Here is a 17,518-nt window from a genome sequence, read left to right as displayed (position 1 = left end):
GGATGGGTTATACCTTTGTGATTCTTGAAAGTGACACTGCTAACGTGGTTCAAAGGGTGAAGAAGCAGGCTGCCAATTTCACTCCTCTTAGTTTGCTTGTTGAAGATATTTGTGTGATGTCTAATCTTTTTGTAGCTTTCTCTATTTCTCATGTTAAGCGTGCGGATAATACTCTTGCTCACCACATTGCTAGGTGGGAAACTAATGGTTGTATTGAACGTGTTTGCGTTGGTCCTTTCCCCCAAAGTCTCTTAACTTTGGCGGAGATTGACCTCTATTAATCTTATTATCCGCAGGTGGTTTCAAAAAAAAAAAAAAAAAAAAAAAAAAAGGTTGAGTATGTAGTCATAAAGAGGATGAGGTTAGTTGTTGTAAACTAGGTTTAGGCATAATTTTTTAAGGGAAAAATAAAATTTGGCCACACTTGACGTTGTTGTTGGAAAATCAAAATGGGTAAAACCGCTCAAACTTTTTAAATTAAGGAGTTATTTTTTTTGATAAAATTTTAAGCAAGTAGTTGTTGACCAAATGACCTACTAGATTGGTAGGTCCTGACAATTTTTCAAATTTTTTTATAAAAATGATGAATTGACATATGTGTCCACCATATTGGGGCATTTATTTTGAAACCAAGGGAGTATCAATATTACATGACGATATGGAAGAGAGTGACTGAGTGAGGGATAACTCAAGTGGTAAGAGATTTCTTCCGGTTCTAGGAGATATTGGGATCGATTATCACCCCGCCCATGTGACTCTCGAAACACCAAAAAAAAAATACATAATGATATGGAAAATGATTTTAGAGCACCTTTGATGCTTCTTAAGGCTCAGTTTGACCTCTTTGATTTTGTCTGAAATTACTGAATTTATGAGAACTTATTGTACCTCGTGGTATTTGATCTCAACTTATTAGAATTTATAGACTTTTTTTTTCTTTTGTCTTTTGAGTACATGTTGCCATGGTTGCATGGCAATTAACACTAGGCACAGCTTTTCCTTCGGGATTGTTGTAAAGAATCTTTAAAAAAAAGCAGTGAACGATATTCACTTGCTGAGTCATGGTTTTCTGTAAACCATAGAAAGTGTCGGTGACCTTTATGAGTCTTTCCCTATATAAAGGGCATTAGGCAAAGAAGTGAAGGCAGAGTTGGAAGAGTTAGCTAGAAAATTACTCTAAAAATAGAGTCCTCTAGAGAAAAATACTCACCTTAAGAGACAGATTGGTTCTCCATCTCTCTTAAAGTAGAGAAAACTCTAGTTCAGCTTATGTATGTTTAAGCAATCTGTTTGTGTGTGTGTGTTGTAATATATGAGTGTTGTAATCTTTTCAATTTAAATAAAAGTTTCGTTCAAGAAGAGAACGTTATCCCCTTGAACCTTATATATCAAGTGAGTTATCTTTCTGTTTAAAAAGTTCCATCATAGACACAGTAAGGATTGTTTAATTAGAGACTACGGTCTAAGGTAGGAAACGAAACAGATCTGTGCTGAGCCTGATCTAAGGAAGACAGGGTTGGGGTTAGCTACCTTGGTAAAGCCGAAAGCTCAAAACGCCGGAGGTTCCATTGTCGACTAAGTTCAGGTATTGGTCAAATCTCTCTAGTTAAATAATAATTATTGCGAAGCAGGTGGGCTATTAAACTCTTAAAATAACTTATGTTGATGTATAAGTAGTAGAGTTGTGATAACTAATACCGTTAAAAGTCATTAATCAAGAAACAAGTAAACATTAGTTGATATTATATTATATATAAGTTTGTAAGTACCACTAAGGTGTTCGTTGGTATTGAAAAGGTGTTAGATAGTATCAGAAGTAATACCATCTAAGAGTTCGTAAGTATCAAAGAACAATACTATCTAAGCTTAACTTGGTTATTGTTGGTATACCATCGACATTAAAAATAATACCAAACAAAAAAGACAAAGAGGTTAGTTGAATACTTCCAAAAGGGTAGGATAGTAGAGGCCAAGTGGACTATACTTAGTAGAGAACTAGAGACCAAGAAAACCCCTTCCTTAGGTATTTTGTCGTTGACTCATTTAGGCACATTAAACTTGTTCGGATTGTTTTGCGTTTGCCTCCAATAATAAGATTATCTCACCGTGCCAATCTTGTGCATGTGCTCCACGAGGAGATTCTAGAAACTTCTTTGCTTCCCTTCTTCAAAAACATGTTTCAGAATAAAGGATTCATTTCACATGTATTTATATATACATTCATTCTTAATTAATCGAGCCACTCTATCTTATTGTTTTAAATAAAATTATAAAAATGTAACTATAATAGATATCAATTAGGCAAATTGTTTCCTATGAAATTGTTTTATTAATTGCACTGCAAGAAATCATAAACTAAATCATTTAAGCATAAATGTATCATAAACCGCTTCTCCAATCTTTCTATCTCTGTATAATTTGATTTATTGGGTCAATATAAACTTTTACTTTTTTCTGCGTTATATATATCTGTTGTATTGTACTTCCTCCATTTTGCTAAATATTGCAACATGGAGTTGGGTTACAAATTTTGAGAAGACGAAAGAGATAGAGAGGAATAAATATAGGGATCCATGTGACGAGTAGAGGAGAGAAAACATGTATAAATAGGAAAACATTGAAATATTTGTTAAGCTTCATATAGTAATTGTTGCAATATTTGTAGAACACACACAATTATGTCATGTGTTTGCGTATTATGTATTCATGAAATGTACTTATAAGGAAGAAAATATGTAGTAAGCATGTTACATTTTTTTTTTCTCCATTTTCTTTCTCTTATTAGGAAGAAACTTAGGCTAATCCTTCTGATAAGACCAACCTAAGTCATCCTTGCGGATATTAAATGATACATAATTATGTTAATGACAAAAAGAAAATTGAGACACAGAATGGGAGTGCCAGATTATCAAATCTATACAAGCTGTACAACGGCAGAAACCCTGAAGCACCCGTTTTGGAGAAGATCCAGAAGCTCATCAAAGAGTATAGCACTGCGCCAGCCCCAGCCTTTTGGAGCTTTTGGTAAAAGAGTACCTGCTTGCTTGAAGCTTCCAAACACCATAACTTCTCGCTTTGATGGACAGATCAACTAAAATCAAAACAAGGAATAAGTCATAAAATTTGCATATGAAATAAGAGCAACATGATGATTGTCATTGTGGTCTGATATCCAATCTACCTGATAGCGAGCTGTAACTTTTTCACGAGAGTCCACATACATATGCACCTGAATTAACATAAAAGGAAAGTGTCATCACATAAGTACAAAAGCTTTGTTCTTTACTACCTTGCACAAATAAATTTCAGACAAATAAGTTCAGATTAGTTGCGTGATAAATATAAATACGGGCAACCAAGTTCAAATAAACCATGATAAATTCAGTTAAGAAAAAATGAAAAAGTGGGAAAAATGCTTATGTACTACATATTCAATATACAATGGCTGTAAATAGAGATAGAAACCTAATCAATGCTCTATCTTGCATTTTATGAACTACTAATATACATTTGATAATTTCATAGTTCACAGTCAAACAGAAAATCCCAAGTGATAAACAAGGGGAAAAATAAGGTTACTTTTTCCAAGTAAAAGATCAGCAATTCACAAAATTTGATCTACATGGATAGTTTCATTGATATATACTGCTCTCAAAACCAAATTCCCACAGCCTCATTTCCTAGGAAGCCCCATCCTAGCTGTCTTCCCCCGCCCCTTTTCTTGTACAATTTAAACCAATTACACTAAATGACTATTCAAGAAAACTGAGTTTTCAAAAATATTTGCAGCTGTAATTCAACATTTTGCTCACAGAATTTACCGCTCGAAATATAGACCACGTCTTTGAACCAAAAAGCAAAATCCAAGAGTTCTGATGCATGTAGGGTGGATATAGAATTTACAGAGGCTTAATAATCCACAAAGATGAAAATTTGAAAGCACAACAAAAATGCAGAAATTTTAAAGAACATAAACACAAATGCAAATTTACATTAAAAAAAAATGGTAAATGTATTAAGCTGACCTTCCTTTGAGGATCCATTATTTCAGCCTTCCGGCGATGAATAAATAAGCCTGACAATATAAACCAGAAATCAAGAGCAAATGAAATAAGAGTAGCTATTATTGTGTAATTTAAACTTACAATGTTCCTTTCAAAAAAAAAAAAGCTTACAATGTACTCACTCCTAAATCCAAATTAATAGAGCATACATTTCAAAAGGAATAATTTATTCCAAATAATTTCCCTTTGTTTTCCAGTCATTCATGATTTAATAACAATTATTTGCATAAAATAGTAAATTCTTTATATAGAATTACCGAGTGTCCTACGCCCTTGAGGGTCTTCGTCATTAAAAGCTTGAACACTTATCTGTTAGATGCAACAGAGTGAATGAGTTTAAATATATCAATTCTGGAAAATGAGTAGGCTTTTCTTCGGTTTATGCTCTAATAATACACATTCAAGAACATAAAGGAAAAGAAAATTGAAATCATACTTTCCAAAATGAACCAGCATAAAATGCTTCTGGTGAGTGTTTAACCTGACCATCATTAAGTCGATGCACATCAGCAAATTCTACCCTGTTGAAATTAACATTCCAATTAACAAGAAAATATAGAAGTATGAATAGTTGATTGAATAATAGTCCAAAAAATAACAAATCAGTAATGTATCTACTCTTCATATGAAGTCATTGGACATGCCATACTAATATATGACCATGACTATTACACCCCAAAAGATGAACCATGTGTTCCTACATGATTTAACAATGACACGAGGGCAATTGTTCATTAAGTGACCTCAAAACCTTAGTTGTGTCTAAAAAGCAGTAAGACATCCATGACAGGTAGCTTCAAAGTATAGGAAGCTCTATACATGAACCCAAGAATAAATAAAGGTATCAAAGCAGCAAGCTCAGCAGTCAAGAAAAAACAAAGAACATGTTTTGAGTGCAAATTTTCATTGCCTTAAGCAAAGACCATGAGCAACAAATAGCTTAGGGTCTGGCAGCATTTTTTCCGTGTCCAAGTAACACAACCTATGCTACAATAGGATACAGATTAAAAGAGAAGAAGGGGGAGGGGAAGAGAAAACCAACCCAAATCGAAATGGTGGGAAGTGACTTAGAGGTGTCTTCATATCTAAGGATATAGATGCATTGCTTGTGTTCTCACACTGGCCGTTAATATTTTGGTCTGAAGACTCTCCCATCTGAGTATTACTACAACTTGGCCCAGCAGCAGAGGTTTCAATGAAACTATTTCTTAGAGCTATATCAAAAGCACTCTCTGTCTGCCACCCTTGATTATTAATATTTCTTCCTCCGTCACTCAGTCCAACCAAGGCAGTAAGTCCATCTCCAGACATGTCACCATGTTGGTCAGGTCTCAATTCCAGATCATCATTAGCAAGAGATTGCTGACCATTCCTGTTGCCCACACCAAACGGAACACGGGAAAATACAAAACGAGTTGGACACCAAGTGGAAGCAGGAACCAGTGTAGCTCCACGCCCGATACCAGCAAGTCCATCATTTGAACCCCTAACATTTACTCTCACGGGTCTAAATAAACCATTTCCTTCACCATTAGCAGGACCCGCAACATACAAATCACCAATATTGCCTGGTGAATTATTCTGATCAGAAGCTTGGACATAGTAGCCTGTGGTTCCAGCACCATGGGAAAAGGTAAATGGCTGTTTGCATGCACATGCCATGCCTAAAAGGCAACAATTTTTGCATGTTTCAGCAGCAATTTCTTGAACCCTCTGACTGAGAAGCATCTAGAAAAGAAACAGAGAGGCAGACTAATGTAATGAAAGCACAAGAAAACAACCTTCCCCCCATCCCCTTCCCTCAAGAATTATGAAATGAGAGAAGTATTAAACAATAGAACAGAGTAAGAAATCAATAACTTACAGAAAATGTTGTCCAAGGAAAATAAAAGTTCAGGAAAATGCTTAAAATAAAATTGACTCTTAGCTACTTATCTTTGCAGTCTTATTTCCTCTCCTAGTCTCTCTTTGGTTCTTTATCTAGGCTAATGTCTATACATTTTTTTCTATAATAGGGGCAAAATGAGATTTATTGGGCTTAAAGGCAAGATAAAAATACAAATTATAAAGGGATTGGACTGGACCAGTTTTGAACTTATGTCTAATTATTCAAACAGTATTGGACTGAATGAGTTAAAAGTGTTTGGATGGGATTTGAAAAATAATTACGAGTCCAAAATACGAATAATTACGAAGGATTAATAAAGTCCATCTCCTAAACAATCGGCATCCAACAAAACACAAAGTTATCAGATGAACAAAATTATGATGCTGTTCCTCAACAGTTAAAGTTTATAAAGCTAAATACTGACTTTCAGAAACCATCCTTGCTTTCGCAAATTGCATTCTACGGAATAATAAGAATCTGGAATCACTTTAGTGGTTGTAGATCCTTAAACAATCTTAAAGGTTTTTGGGTTCACTACGACAACCTTATTTTTGACTAGTTTGCTGGTAGCACCGTAGCAGTTTAGAACTTTAGATCTATTCCATTTCCATGTCCCCACCCCCCTTACATTCAGAATCAGTGCTCAGGACTGCTCACATTACATTTAGTGACATAGCTTGCATAAGAATCTAAAGAACTCTAGTGCACAGTACTCGCATTCAATATTTGAGGTCGAGGGTTCAATATCTAGCCTAATAGTTGGAAGTAGCTTAAGCTTGGCCCATTGTCCCAATCTCAACTCTCCTTTCACACTATCCCAATCGAAGTTGAAAAATAAGCATTCAATTAGGGTCCCATATCTTACCTAGAGAGAAGAAAAGCATACAAATACATATACTATTTGAAAATAAATCTGCATGAATATCCCACAACTTCAGGGAAGTAAGAATAAGATAAAAGCTTCAAACCTGCAGCCAAAGACTGTCATTCACTGCCTTGCAAGGGAAACCTAACTCTTCAAGCTGTTTTCTCACATCTAAAAGAGCCTCAAAAGACATATTGCAGTACAAAACTGAACCTTCTTCAAAAATGTTAATGAATGTATCATATTCTTCTCCTCTCAACCCACAGTTCCCTTTACCGTAACTCTTCACCTGCCTCCTTCCAACAGTCCTTCCACCCCATGGATAAGCCAAATCATTTCTGCTCCATTCATCAGGCACGATATCGTTGCAGGAAGAGTTTATTGATGATGAAGAGCAATCCCTTGAATCATTTCCTGACAACCAATTAGAACTACTAAAATGGCAGCATATGCTTTCTTCGGATGGTCCTTCTACTAGTGCAGCTTCACTTCCCTGTCCACTGGCAGCAAAATTAACTGGCATTCTAATGTAAGAAGAGGAGGGCCTATTTCTATCTGAATCAGAGTAGTAGGTAACAAGGGAAGGTTGTTCGAAGTTGTTAGGATATTCAGCTCCTGAATTTGGCTCACTGCAAGCAACTTGAAGTTCCTGTTGTTTGCCATCAACAATATGATTGTGGAAGTTAATAACAAAATCTGCAAGCTCAATCAGATAATGCAAGCAGACTTTATAGCTGTAAAGAGCAAGTAAGAATTTACACGTACCGTATCAGCTTCCGAGTTTCTATTACAACAAGCATCAATAATGTTCTTTCCTTTGAATTGAGACAAGTCATGTTGATTTGTGATCCCTGTTTCCAGGCTTGTACTCTGCTTTTCATGGGATTCACCCTTGTTGAGAGCACTTTTTTTAACCAATGTATATAATGCCAATTCAAAGCTTCAAAAAGGAAAGTAAACAATGTCATCCTGCATGAGAAAGATTCAAATTCTCATAGAGGCCAAAGATATGAGAACAGTACTTTACCGTTTCTCTTCACTAGGTACCCAAAGTTCATTTGAGGTCAGTAGCGCGTGCAATGTTTGGGATGAAAGATTTGGTAGAACCTAAAGACGGTTATAAGAATTAATATTACAGGTAGCTGACATGTAGTATTCAGTTTCTACCAACTAGTCAATAGGGGATATCAATTAACAACCAAAGCATTGTGTATGACATGCGTATGCAATGAAGCCAAACAAATGAATATAGCCTTATAGGAGAAACAAATAGTAAATATAAAAATGAGTAATATTCTTAGGAAGAACATACTTGAAAACAGTGTCTTAACATAAGGTTTTGATCAAAATCAAGATGAAATTTTGCTTAATTTTGAAATCAATGAGATTTTCTCTCCTTAGTCTTGATGATTATTTACTATCTTTGTGATTGCTCTTTGTAACTTACACCTAAATCCTGACTTTACTTGGTATTGGCTTTGATTAAGAACCCTATTTCATAGATCTTGATGATTTTTGAGATTGGTAAATCTTGTGTTGTTATCTTAAATTGTTGTTAGTTGATATTCCCCTCTTTACTAGTATACTAGATTAAGCCCGTGCGATGCACGGTTTGTTTGATTTTTTTATTTATATTTTTATTTATGAGCTAAAATTTGTTATATATATTTAGATTAAATTCCTAATATTAAAAGATAATATTTAATATTTAATTAATTTAAATTTAAAAATCTCATTCGTCAATTTTGCTTACGTGGCATTTAAATTATTTAATTCTAAAATAAATTAATAATATCTTATTTAATTGGCTACTACTAAGATTTATAATTCTACATGGCGCGCTAAGAAAATTAGATCCTACGTGGCTCTCTAATAACTCGGGAAAAAACTCCCCTTTAAATATATATATATTAAATTTCTTATCAATTAGGGTGGGTTTATACATGAGCGAAATAACTAGTTTAATTTCAGTAGATTATTACTTTGCTTAATGGGTCATGCAAGGTTCCAGATTGTGTTAGCATAATGGGTTGTTTGTGTAATGGACTGATTTTTAGATTTGCATATTGTATGAGATGAAAGCTTGGAATTTTAATTAATAATGGTAGCATTTGAATACAAAAGGATAGATCAATAGCTAAAGGCTATCACTCTCTTGATAACTTTAGGTTATCACTCTCCTAGTAACTTGAGGTCACTACTCTCAACATTTTTTCTCACAATTCACAAGATGGCTAGTGCATATACTATCCCCTATTTATACTAAGGTTCATGCATATACTATCCCCTATCTATACTAAGGCTTAGGAATAAGGACTACTTACACCCACACAGGGTACTACACACCTATTCTATCAATGACTGATTAGGGCTCTAAACAGATCGGCTAGATCAATTAAGAACCAAACACCCTTTATGCTAACACAACCTAAAACCTCTCATGATCCATTAAGCAAAGTAATAAATCCACCCTAATAGTGTTGGTGAAAACAAATTGGTAGCGACTACAAAAATAAATTTTACTCCATATGTTATAACAAGCCCAACAAAGAATCTTCAATCCAAGTGATGCAATATTCAAACACAAACATGCCTAGTGAACCCAAGGACTCCAAACAAAAATCCAAGGCATCTGAAATGATGTTCATGGGTTCATATCTTTTGCACTACTGATTAGGGCTCTAAACAAAGGCTAGATTAATTGAGAACCAAACTGTAATAGACTAATATTAAGAAGGGTAATTTGGGAAGTTTAGTACTTTTAGGTTAGTAGTCCTTATTCCTAAGGCTTAGTATAAATAGGGGATAGTATATGCATAAGCCTTAGTATTATTAGGGGATAGTATATGCATTAGCCATCATGTGAATTGTGAGGAAAAATGTCAAGTTACTAGGAAAGTGATAACCTAGAGTTATCAAGATAGCCTTAAGCTTAATATCTATCCTTTTGTATTCAAATCTATATAATTATTAAAACCCAAGGGATTAACATATCGATGACATGTGTCATACTTTGTCATCATAACATTTATGACATAGCGCCACATAGATTATGACATGACAACACATTAGTATTTGGATTAGATTTGAACCATTACTTCCCTTGAAATTCCCAACTTTTTATTACCTCTATTTTGCAATTAATGTCACTCTATTACTTAATTAACCTTCATATATGAATTGTAACTTTTCATTAAGCATAATATGTAATTCCTTACTTAATTGTAAAACAAATACTACTGCAGCTCTCTTTCTATCCCCAACTAATTTTACCATTTTAATTTTATTATTTAAACTTAAGGTATTCGTTCCAAAATACTACCTCCGTTAACAATTATTTACAACAAATGGGGTACGCGCGGACTCCTAGGCAAAACTTCTTAAACATGATTATTGAAAGTTATGGACATGTATTTAACTACTAATCAAATTAATAATAAAAAAAAAGCAATTACAATTAAACTATGGCTGCCTAGAACCACCACCACACGCCACCTAGAACCACCAACCATGACACCCCACGAACCACCACTCATGCCACCCACAAATCACTGAAATCCACCTCTGAACCACCGAAATCCACCTTTGAACCACCAAAATCCATCTTTGAACCACGAAAACCACCCAAAAACCACCAGATCTAAAACCTCAAAACCAAACCCACCCACGAAACAGCCACAGGAAAAACACCAACACACACAAAATAGCCACCCACGAACCACCAACACAGACAAATTAATCACCAACACCCACGAAATAACGACCCACGAACCACCAACACCCACAAATTAATCACCAACACCCATGAAATAACCACCCATGAACCACCAACACCCACAAATGAACCACCAACACCCACGAACCACCGAAAACCACCCCAAACAAAATGAGAGATGAGAAAGATAATCTAAAGTAGAAATGATGGATGAGAAATGAAGAAGGAGATGAGAGATGAAGAAGGAAGAAGATGATGATGGAGGAGAGAGATGGTGGAGAGATGGATGAATCGGATTTTTTTTGGGGAAAAGTTTAGATTATTAAATTAGATTTAGAGTTATAATAATTTGTAATTATGTGTAGTATTATGGGTTAATAATTTTTAAATGAGGGTATTTTGGTCATTTTATTATAAAAAAGTTACTACATTAGGAAAAAATTAATTTTGTTGCAAATAATAGGTAGCACCCTTTTTTGGTAAATGTTGCAAATAACTGTCAAATGAGGTAGTATTATTTAAACTCAAGGTAAATTTTTCATTTTGTATTTAAACATAACCTGGGGCATTGCCCGGGCCCCAAATTAGTTCTGCCATTATTAATCAAAATTCCAAGCTTTCATCTCATACTCCATATAATATGTAAATCTGAAAATCAGTCCATTACAATGGGTAGTTTTTTTATTCTCATTGGTTAAGGGAAACACACTGATTCAGTCAATAAATAATGCTACATGTTCAACCAAGCAAGTTGGATATTATTGAAATAATTTTTGTGTTTTTCTTCAAGCTTAATCATTGAGATACCAGATTCAGGAGTGAATTGCTGAATTCAGTGTTACAGTTAGTTACAGATTGTTGTCCCTATTCAATTACTTATACTCAACTGATAGTAAATCAGATTCTAAGTTCCTACATGCAAACTTCAAAACTAAAGAAAGCTTTGAAAACTCAATCAGTATAAAGATAATTGTATCTCTGAAAAACTATTCCCATGGCATTCACAAGAAGTCATGGAAAGATCAAACAAAAAGGGATAGGGGGAGTATTACACCCACCCACCTTTTAACACCCTCTCTCTCTTAATCTACCTTACACCTACCACCCTTTTTACACTTTCTCTTACTTATAATCACATACACTCATCTTTTCCAAAGCTTTCTTAAACTACATATCAACAATAAGTGAATTGAACAGCATTACAAAAATTAAAAAAGAAAAAAAAGAGCGAGGTAGATTTAGATAGAAAAAAGGGTCAACTATATAGGTAGTGTAAAAGGTCAAGACAAGTATAGTATTAGGAGACGGAGGAAGCATACTTTTAAAATCATTTAAAAATATGGATAATATAGTTTATCACCCTCAAACAAATTTTATACTCAAAATTTAAGGTAAGTAGTGGTAGCTAGGAGAACTCCTAAAATCTGTCTTAAAGAATCATTAAATTTGCATGAATATTTGTTTATGCATACTTCATGAACTTTTCTACTCAAATCTTTAGTGCTAAATAAATAACTAGTGTCATGCTTAAGGTATAAAATCAAAACAAATTGCACTCCACCCTAATAATTTAGAACAGGACATTTCACATACTATGATGCTATGTGTTCCACTGCCCCTTGTATGTTCATTTGTATTTTAAATAATTATCATGCCTTATCATTCTTATTTTAAAAGTTACACATTCCTATTTAAACAAACACGAACTCATCATCTTCCATCGTTTCATGGAATTTTGTCAGCTAATGGAGCAATACTTTTAGACTAGGAATCCTATAACTCTATTATAAAAGTATACACACTTTATTTGATACTATCTAAAATGTTAAACCTCCAATAATAACAAAAATAATATTATGTATAAAAAGTTTATAACTCTTACAGATTCGGATACGAGGCTGATATAAACTGCAGAACATTATCACGTGTGGCCCTATTATAGTTTATGAGGGGAACATAAAAGAGCAGAGCATACTAAGCATTTATTAATCAGAAAGTTCAGCATGGGAAACATCCCCAAAATCTATATACCCATTTAAACTACTACTCTCTCCATGCCAAATTAAAACACAAATCACTACACAGTGTTTTAGGAGATAAGCTGTGAGTAGATTTGATGGGAATTAATGTGGCATTTGTATAAAAATTCTAACTGAAAAGTGGGTGTGAAAAGGAAATAGTGGGTCCAAAAGTAATGTAAGAAATATTTACTCTATTCTTTTTTAGTTGATGTTTTGACTTTTGACACTTTTCACAAACTCTACTTTGACTTTTGTGATCTATAGTTTTTGGGGGTTGTTAAATACCACCCTCAAATATCTAACTAACGCCCGCAAAATAAATATGCTTTACGAATTTACCCTCGTAGATATAAACAAAAAATTCACCCTTACAATCATAATTTTAACCCCCACCACCACCATCATTTACCACTTATCTATTATCACCATACAACCAGAATTCACCTATACACTCTCTCTTTAAAAAATTTCTATCTCTCTAAACAACCACCACCATTTACCAAGCCACACCACCTCCTTATACTAGCTCTATATAATTTCGCGTGGAAATGCCAAGGGACTAGGGGAATGTTGTTGTCAAAGTAGTTGCCGGAGACGAGATCAGTTTTTTTTTTTTTTTCTGGAATCGGCGGAAACGCCCAATTATTTCACCATATCAAGGCTGAAAGTCTGAAACGCCTATAAATTTCGATCACCCATACGGTTATTTGAAAGATATAGGCGTTTTAGCCTAGATCTGGCGAAAAAAGTGGGCGTTTTTGCCTTTCTTTAATTTTTTTTTTTTTAAATTCGCATGTTTGAATCAGTTGGTTGTTAATCATTTTGTTATGCAATTTATGCATGGTTTTTACTTCCATTTCGGCTTGTTGCTTTGTTTGTGCTGTTGATATTTAACTTTCAATTTTTTGGCTTCTTATCTTTTGGGGAGCTTGCATTCGTGGTGTTGTAAGCATGTTCCTGTTGCTACTTTGGTTAGATTTGTGTACTTGGAATATTGCTTAATCTAGTTTAATTCCCCTTTTCCTATAAAAAAAAAATAATAAAAAAAATTAAAAAAAAAAAAGAATTTGTATTTTTACAACTTAAGATAATAAACTACTTTAAAGAAGTCAAGCTTTGAAAAAAAAAAAGATAGCTAGGTGGTTAGTGGTTTTGCAAAATTTAAATTATTTGTTTGATTTTGAAAATCACAGTAGTTGGTGGTTGAACGTGTTCGTTGGACGTTGGTGCCCGGTGAACACTAGAGAGAAGGATTAAAACTTTAAAACAGGGTAAAAGTGTTAAGTTTAAGCAAAAATCATTATTTTTATAATAAGGGTATGTACGTCATTTTAGGTTAATTTGCGGGCATTAGTTAGAGATTCGAGGGCGATGTTTAGCTTTCCACTAGTTTTTTTTAAAAAAAAAAACTATAAAAAAAAAAGAGTTATATGGAGTCTTAGTAGAATTGTGACAAATTTATATTTTCATCATATTAACTTTTTATTATTTTAACTTATTGCCTGATTTATAACTGAAAAAGAATGGAAGAAATGTTATATATGGTAGGACCAGTTCAAGAAAGGAAGTGTCCAAACTATTTTTGGGGCCGATGAAAATTAAGAGTATTCAAACTATTCTAGGATGGAGTATAAAAAGTACTATAAGCCAAAAATGAGCTACACACCTCTTTCAATTCCATGAAACCACTCTGGCAAAGGTAGCCCCAGCAAGCATTCCTAACTCTTTCCCCATGTATGCCATAGTCTTGATGTTCTGCAAACACCTATCATGATAGTATAATTAAGAATAGAGAAGCACAACAGATATTGAAAAAATAACCCAAAAAGTATCTCAAACCTGATAGGCTAAGAAATTTGAAGTCCACAGCTCAGCGATGATAAAGTCAGTACAGATAGCACACAATTCCTGCAAATTTAAGCTTTAAGAGACAGGTACAGATAAATTTATTTTAAAATACGATATATGTTTAGGTAGAATTGCATAAAAGTGTGCAACACAAAGATTATCACAATGTTGTTAAACATGGAAAAAGTAGATTGGGGAACTTATGAAGGTTTAAAACTACAATGAAAGTAAGATACCTGGAGATCAAGAAAGGATGCCGCAGCAAGAACACGGAATGCATTATTGTCATTAAGCTTAGGGTGATGACCATAAAGGTATGCCAATGAAATAGCAATGGCCTCCGCATTAACATTTGTATCATCTATCTGCAAACTTAAGACGGGGGAAGATGCTTCTTTCCAAGGACCATGAAGCATATTCCTAACAAGCAGTTGTGCAATAAGAGAGAAGTTTTCATTAACTATCCAACATAAATTGTAAGCAAATAAGCATAGAAGCCATAAACTGTTCAAGAAAAACGAAAACAGTTTCAGGCAACATTCAATTCATCCTTTGTTCTGTTTCTCTTGTTCTCATTATGTAATTTTTAGCAGATCCTTAGCACCAAAAACAGGACCAATTTACGACATCAGAAAATTTTATCAATAACCTAAGATAGCCAGCAGTATAATCTCTATATCTGTTAATGTAAAAGAGAAGTTCAAATCTCAACTATAGCAACCACTTCTTTAAATCAATTCCTTACATTTCTACCCATGGTCACTTGTTGACGTGCATAAATCATTCCACACAAAAGTAACTGACAGGCTCTATGTTGATCGGATTCTTCATTATACGTTTATACCTCAAGTATCTGTGTAAACATGGATCGGATTCTTTGATACTTCACTTTGGGCCAACATTATAAATTTTTTTCACAAATAAATTAAGTACTTGAGTCCAACCAAATTAGGAAAAACTGGCGCTATACTATACCAGATTTGAACACTTGGGGGACAGGATCGTAGATCAAAGGGCTAGAAGTGGAAGTGCTAAATTCATTTCTCTCACACAAACAGAAACTTATAGCACAGAATTAGCGCCATAGCAAGGGGCTAAAATCACTTTTCTAACAGCTATATATGAAGAACTCTCGTGTCATGGAAAAGAAAAACAAATAAGTACAGTTTGTCAAATTCAAGCCCAGAGCTCACATAAAACATAGGACAGTCAGATTTGGATACACAATATCAGGCAATAACATTTGCCATAACGGAGCTAAAATCTCCAAATCACTTAAAATAAAGGTATGATTTCTCAAGGTAAAAAAAAATGCCATGAAAAATCAAATCAAACTTACATCCAAATTCATGTGAGTCAACATCTATATGATTGTGTGTTTCCATTTTTACAACATAGCATATTCTTGCATATCAATCATAGTTATATCATAGTTATATCTGTCTTTTCTTGTTTGTTTATATAATTCAAGTTTATGCCCGTCATCTGCCAATATAAGTTAAAATGATTGTAAATTTAGCTTAATTTCACTTTTCAATTTTATTCGATACCACAAAGACCCCGTATGATGTTGGCAATATTTCAATTTCAAAGCATAATTTTTTCACCAATTTTCCCCACCAAATCACAAAGTTTTATAGACCTTCCACTGTTCATGCCCTACAACCAAGAGTACTAATTATTGCAATTGAGGCTGATATAATCTCGAATGATACACCCACCCCCAAACGAGAAAACCCCTCAAAAGAAAGCAATTTGACAATTACAATTTAAAACATTCTCCAAAATTTAAATGAAAATTGTGATGAAATATGAAACCTGAAATAAGAGCTGCGAGAAAGAATCAGGCGATGGAGATGATAAGTAGAGCCCATAGCATTAACAACAATATCGGAGAAAACGCCATTGTTAAAACCCTCCAATTGAATGTGATCACACAAAGAGGCGAGATTACAATCGACAGCACGCAGTTCGACGCTGCTCCGATCACTATCTGATTGCTGCTGCTGCTGCTGCTGAGGTTGCGATATTGGAAGCGACATAGGATGATGATGATGGTGCTGCTGCTGCTGTTGGTGTTGGTGTTGGGTGAACGAATAACAACGATTTCTTGTTGATGAGTGGGATTGCTGCTGCTGGTGGTGTTGGTGATGCTGGTCCGCCATTGGTTATGGTGAGAGCGTGAAAATCAGCGCCATTGTTGTCTCTTTAAGAACTTCTAGAGGGAGAGAGAGAGTGATTCGGGGTTGTTTTTTATTTTTGACGGGGATTCGGGGTTATTTTCGGTGGAACTAGAATGATTTCATTGATGAGAGTAGTGTACGAAAATTCGTGTTTGTTTTACAACATTGGATTTCAAAGAAATTTGGTATTGCTTTGGTTTTCTGTATTTTGGTTTTTTGTTATATGAAAGTATATGATATATGCCACATAATGAATCAAAAATTATATAAACTTATTAAAATCATAATATTTTTGAAAACTGGCAACAAAAAAGTGGAAACACATTTCTCTTGTTTCCTGTATTTGGTTTTTAGTTTTGAAAAAAAACAGAAAACTGAAAACCAAAAATGATGTCAAACAAGCCCTCAGTTTTAAAATACTAGCTCCATTTCTCTCCAGCAGAGTTTTAGGATAAATTGGATAAAGTAATAAAATATGGACACAATAAAAAAATAAAAAACGGTTGAAAATAAAAAACAAATGTAGGGGAGATAATTGGAAGAGAGAGAACATGAAATTAAAGAAATATGATTTATGTTTGGTCCGCTAAGTGAGAGAAATAAATTAAATAATGTAAAAGCTTTCCAAATAAAAAAAATGGAGCAAGTATATAAAAACGGTCGAAAAAGGAAAGTAGAGCAAATTTTTAAAAATGGAGAGAGTAAAAAAAAAAAAAGCTTTTAGATACTCCAATAATTTTTTTTGTATACTCTCCTCATAATATACGGGAATTTATAGTACCCCTACATGAATAGTGTTGACTCGATATATTAAACATGCTGTGACATGTCTAATCGAGCATAAGGTTCTGAGCGGCAATATTTATTCTTGCATGGGAAGCTAAGCGGTAATATTTGGCAGTATTGTTAATCCGTTCATATTACACATACAATG

At 34.1% G+C, this 17,518-nt stretch overlaps 1 protein-coding gene across 1 annotated transcript; it reads right to left on the bottom strand.

Annotated features, from left to right (window-relative positions):
* Positions 1–2,607: 2,607 nt before the first annotated feature.
* Positions 2,608–16,697, bottom strand: LOC145608054 (uncharacterized). Its single transcript, XM_081663657.1, has 13 exons — positions 16,220–16,697; positions 14,638–14,821; positions 14,393–14,461; positions 14,220–14,318; positions 7,845–7,924; positions 7,583–7,757; positions 6,921–7,466; positions 5,107–5,792; positions 4,501–4,585; positions 4,322–4,373; positions 4,026–4,075; positions 3,182–3,229; positions 2,608–3,091 (listed from the first exon to the last, which is right to left on the bottom strand). Exons 1-13 carry the CDS (start codon positions 16,564–16,566, stop codon positions 2,915–2,917), a joined length of 2,598 nt encoding a protein of 865 aa, XP_081519783.1. The 5' UTR covers positions 16,567–16,697; the 3' UTR covers positions 2,608–2,914.
* Between the last annotated feature and the right edge of the window lie 821 nt (positions 16,698–17,518).

This window comes from Chenopodium album, chromosome 23 (assembly GCF_948465745.1).
Source record: "Chenopodium album chromosome 23, dcCheAlbu1.1, whole genome shotgun sequence".
NCBI lineage: Eukaryota > Viridiplantae > Streptophyta > Magnoliopsida > Caryophyllales > Amaranthaceae > Chenopodium > Chenopodium album.
This window is presented reverse-complemented; position numbering and strand designations above follow the sequence as displayed.

Excerpts from the sequence above, each read along its gene's own strand:
- LOC145608054 (XM_081663657.1), bottom strand. The coding sequence starts at position 16,566 with ATGGCGGACCAGCATCACCAACACCACCAGCAGCAGCAATCCCACTCA. Across the intron at positions 14,319-14,392 it reads CAAATTTCTTAGCCTATCAG|GTGTTTGCAGAACATCAAGA; the intron begins GTTTGAGATACT and ends CTATCATGATAG. Across the intron at positions 4,374-4,500 it reads ATGCTGGTTCATTTTGGAAA|ATAAGTGTTCAAGCTTTTAA; the intron begins GTATGATTTCAA and ends TGCATCTAACAG.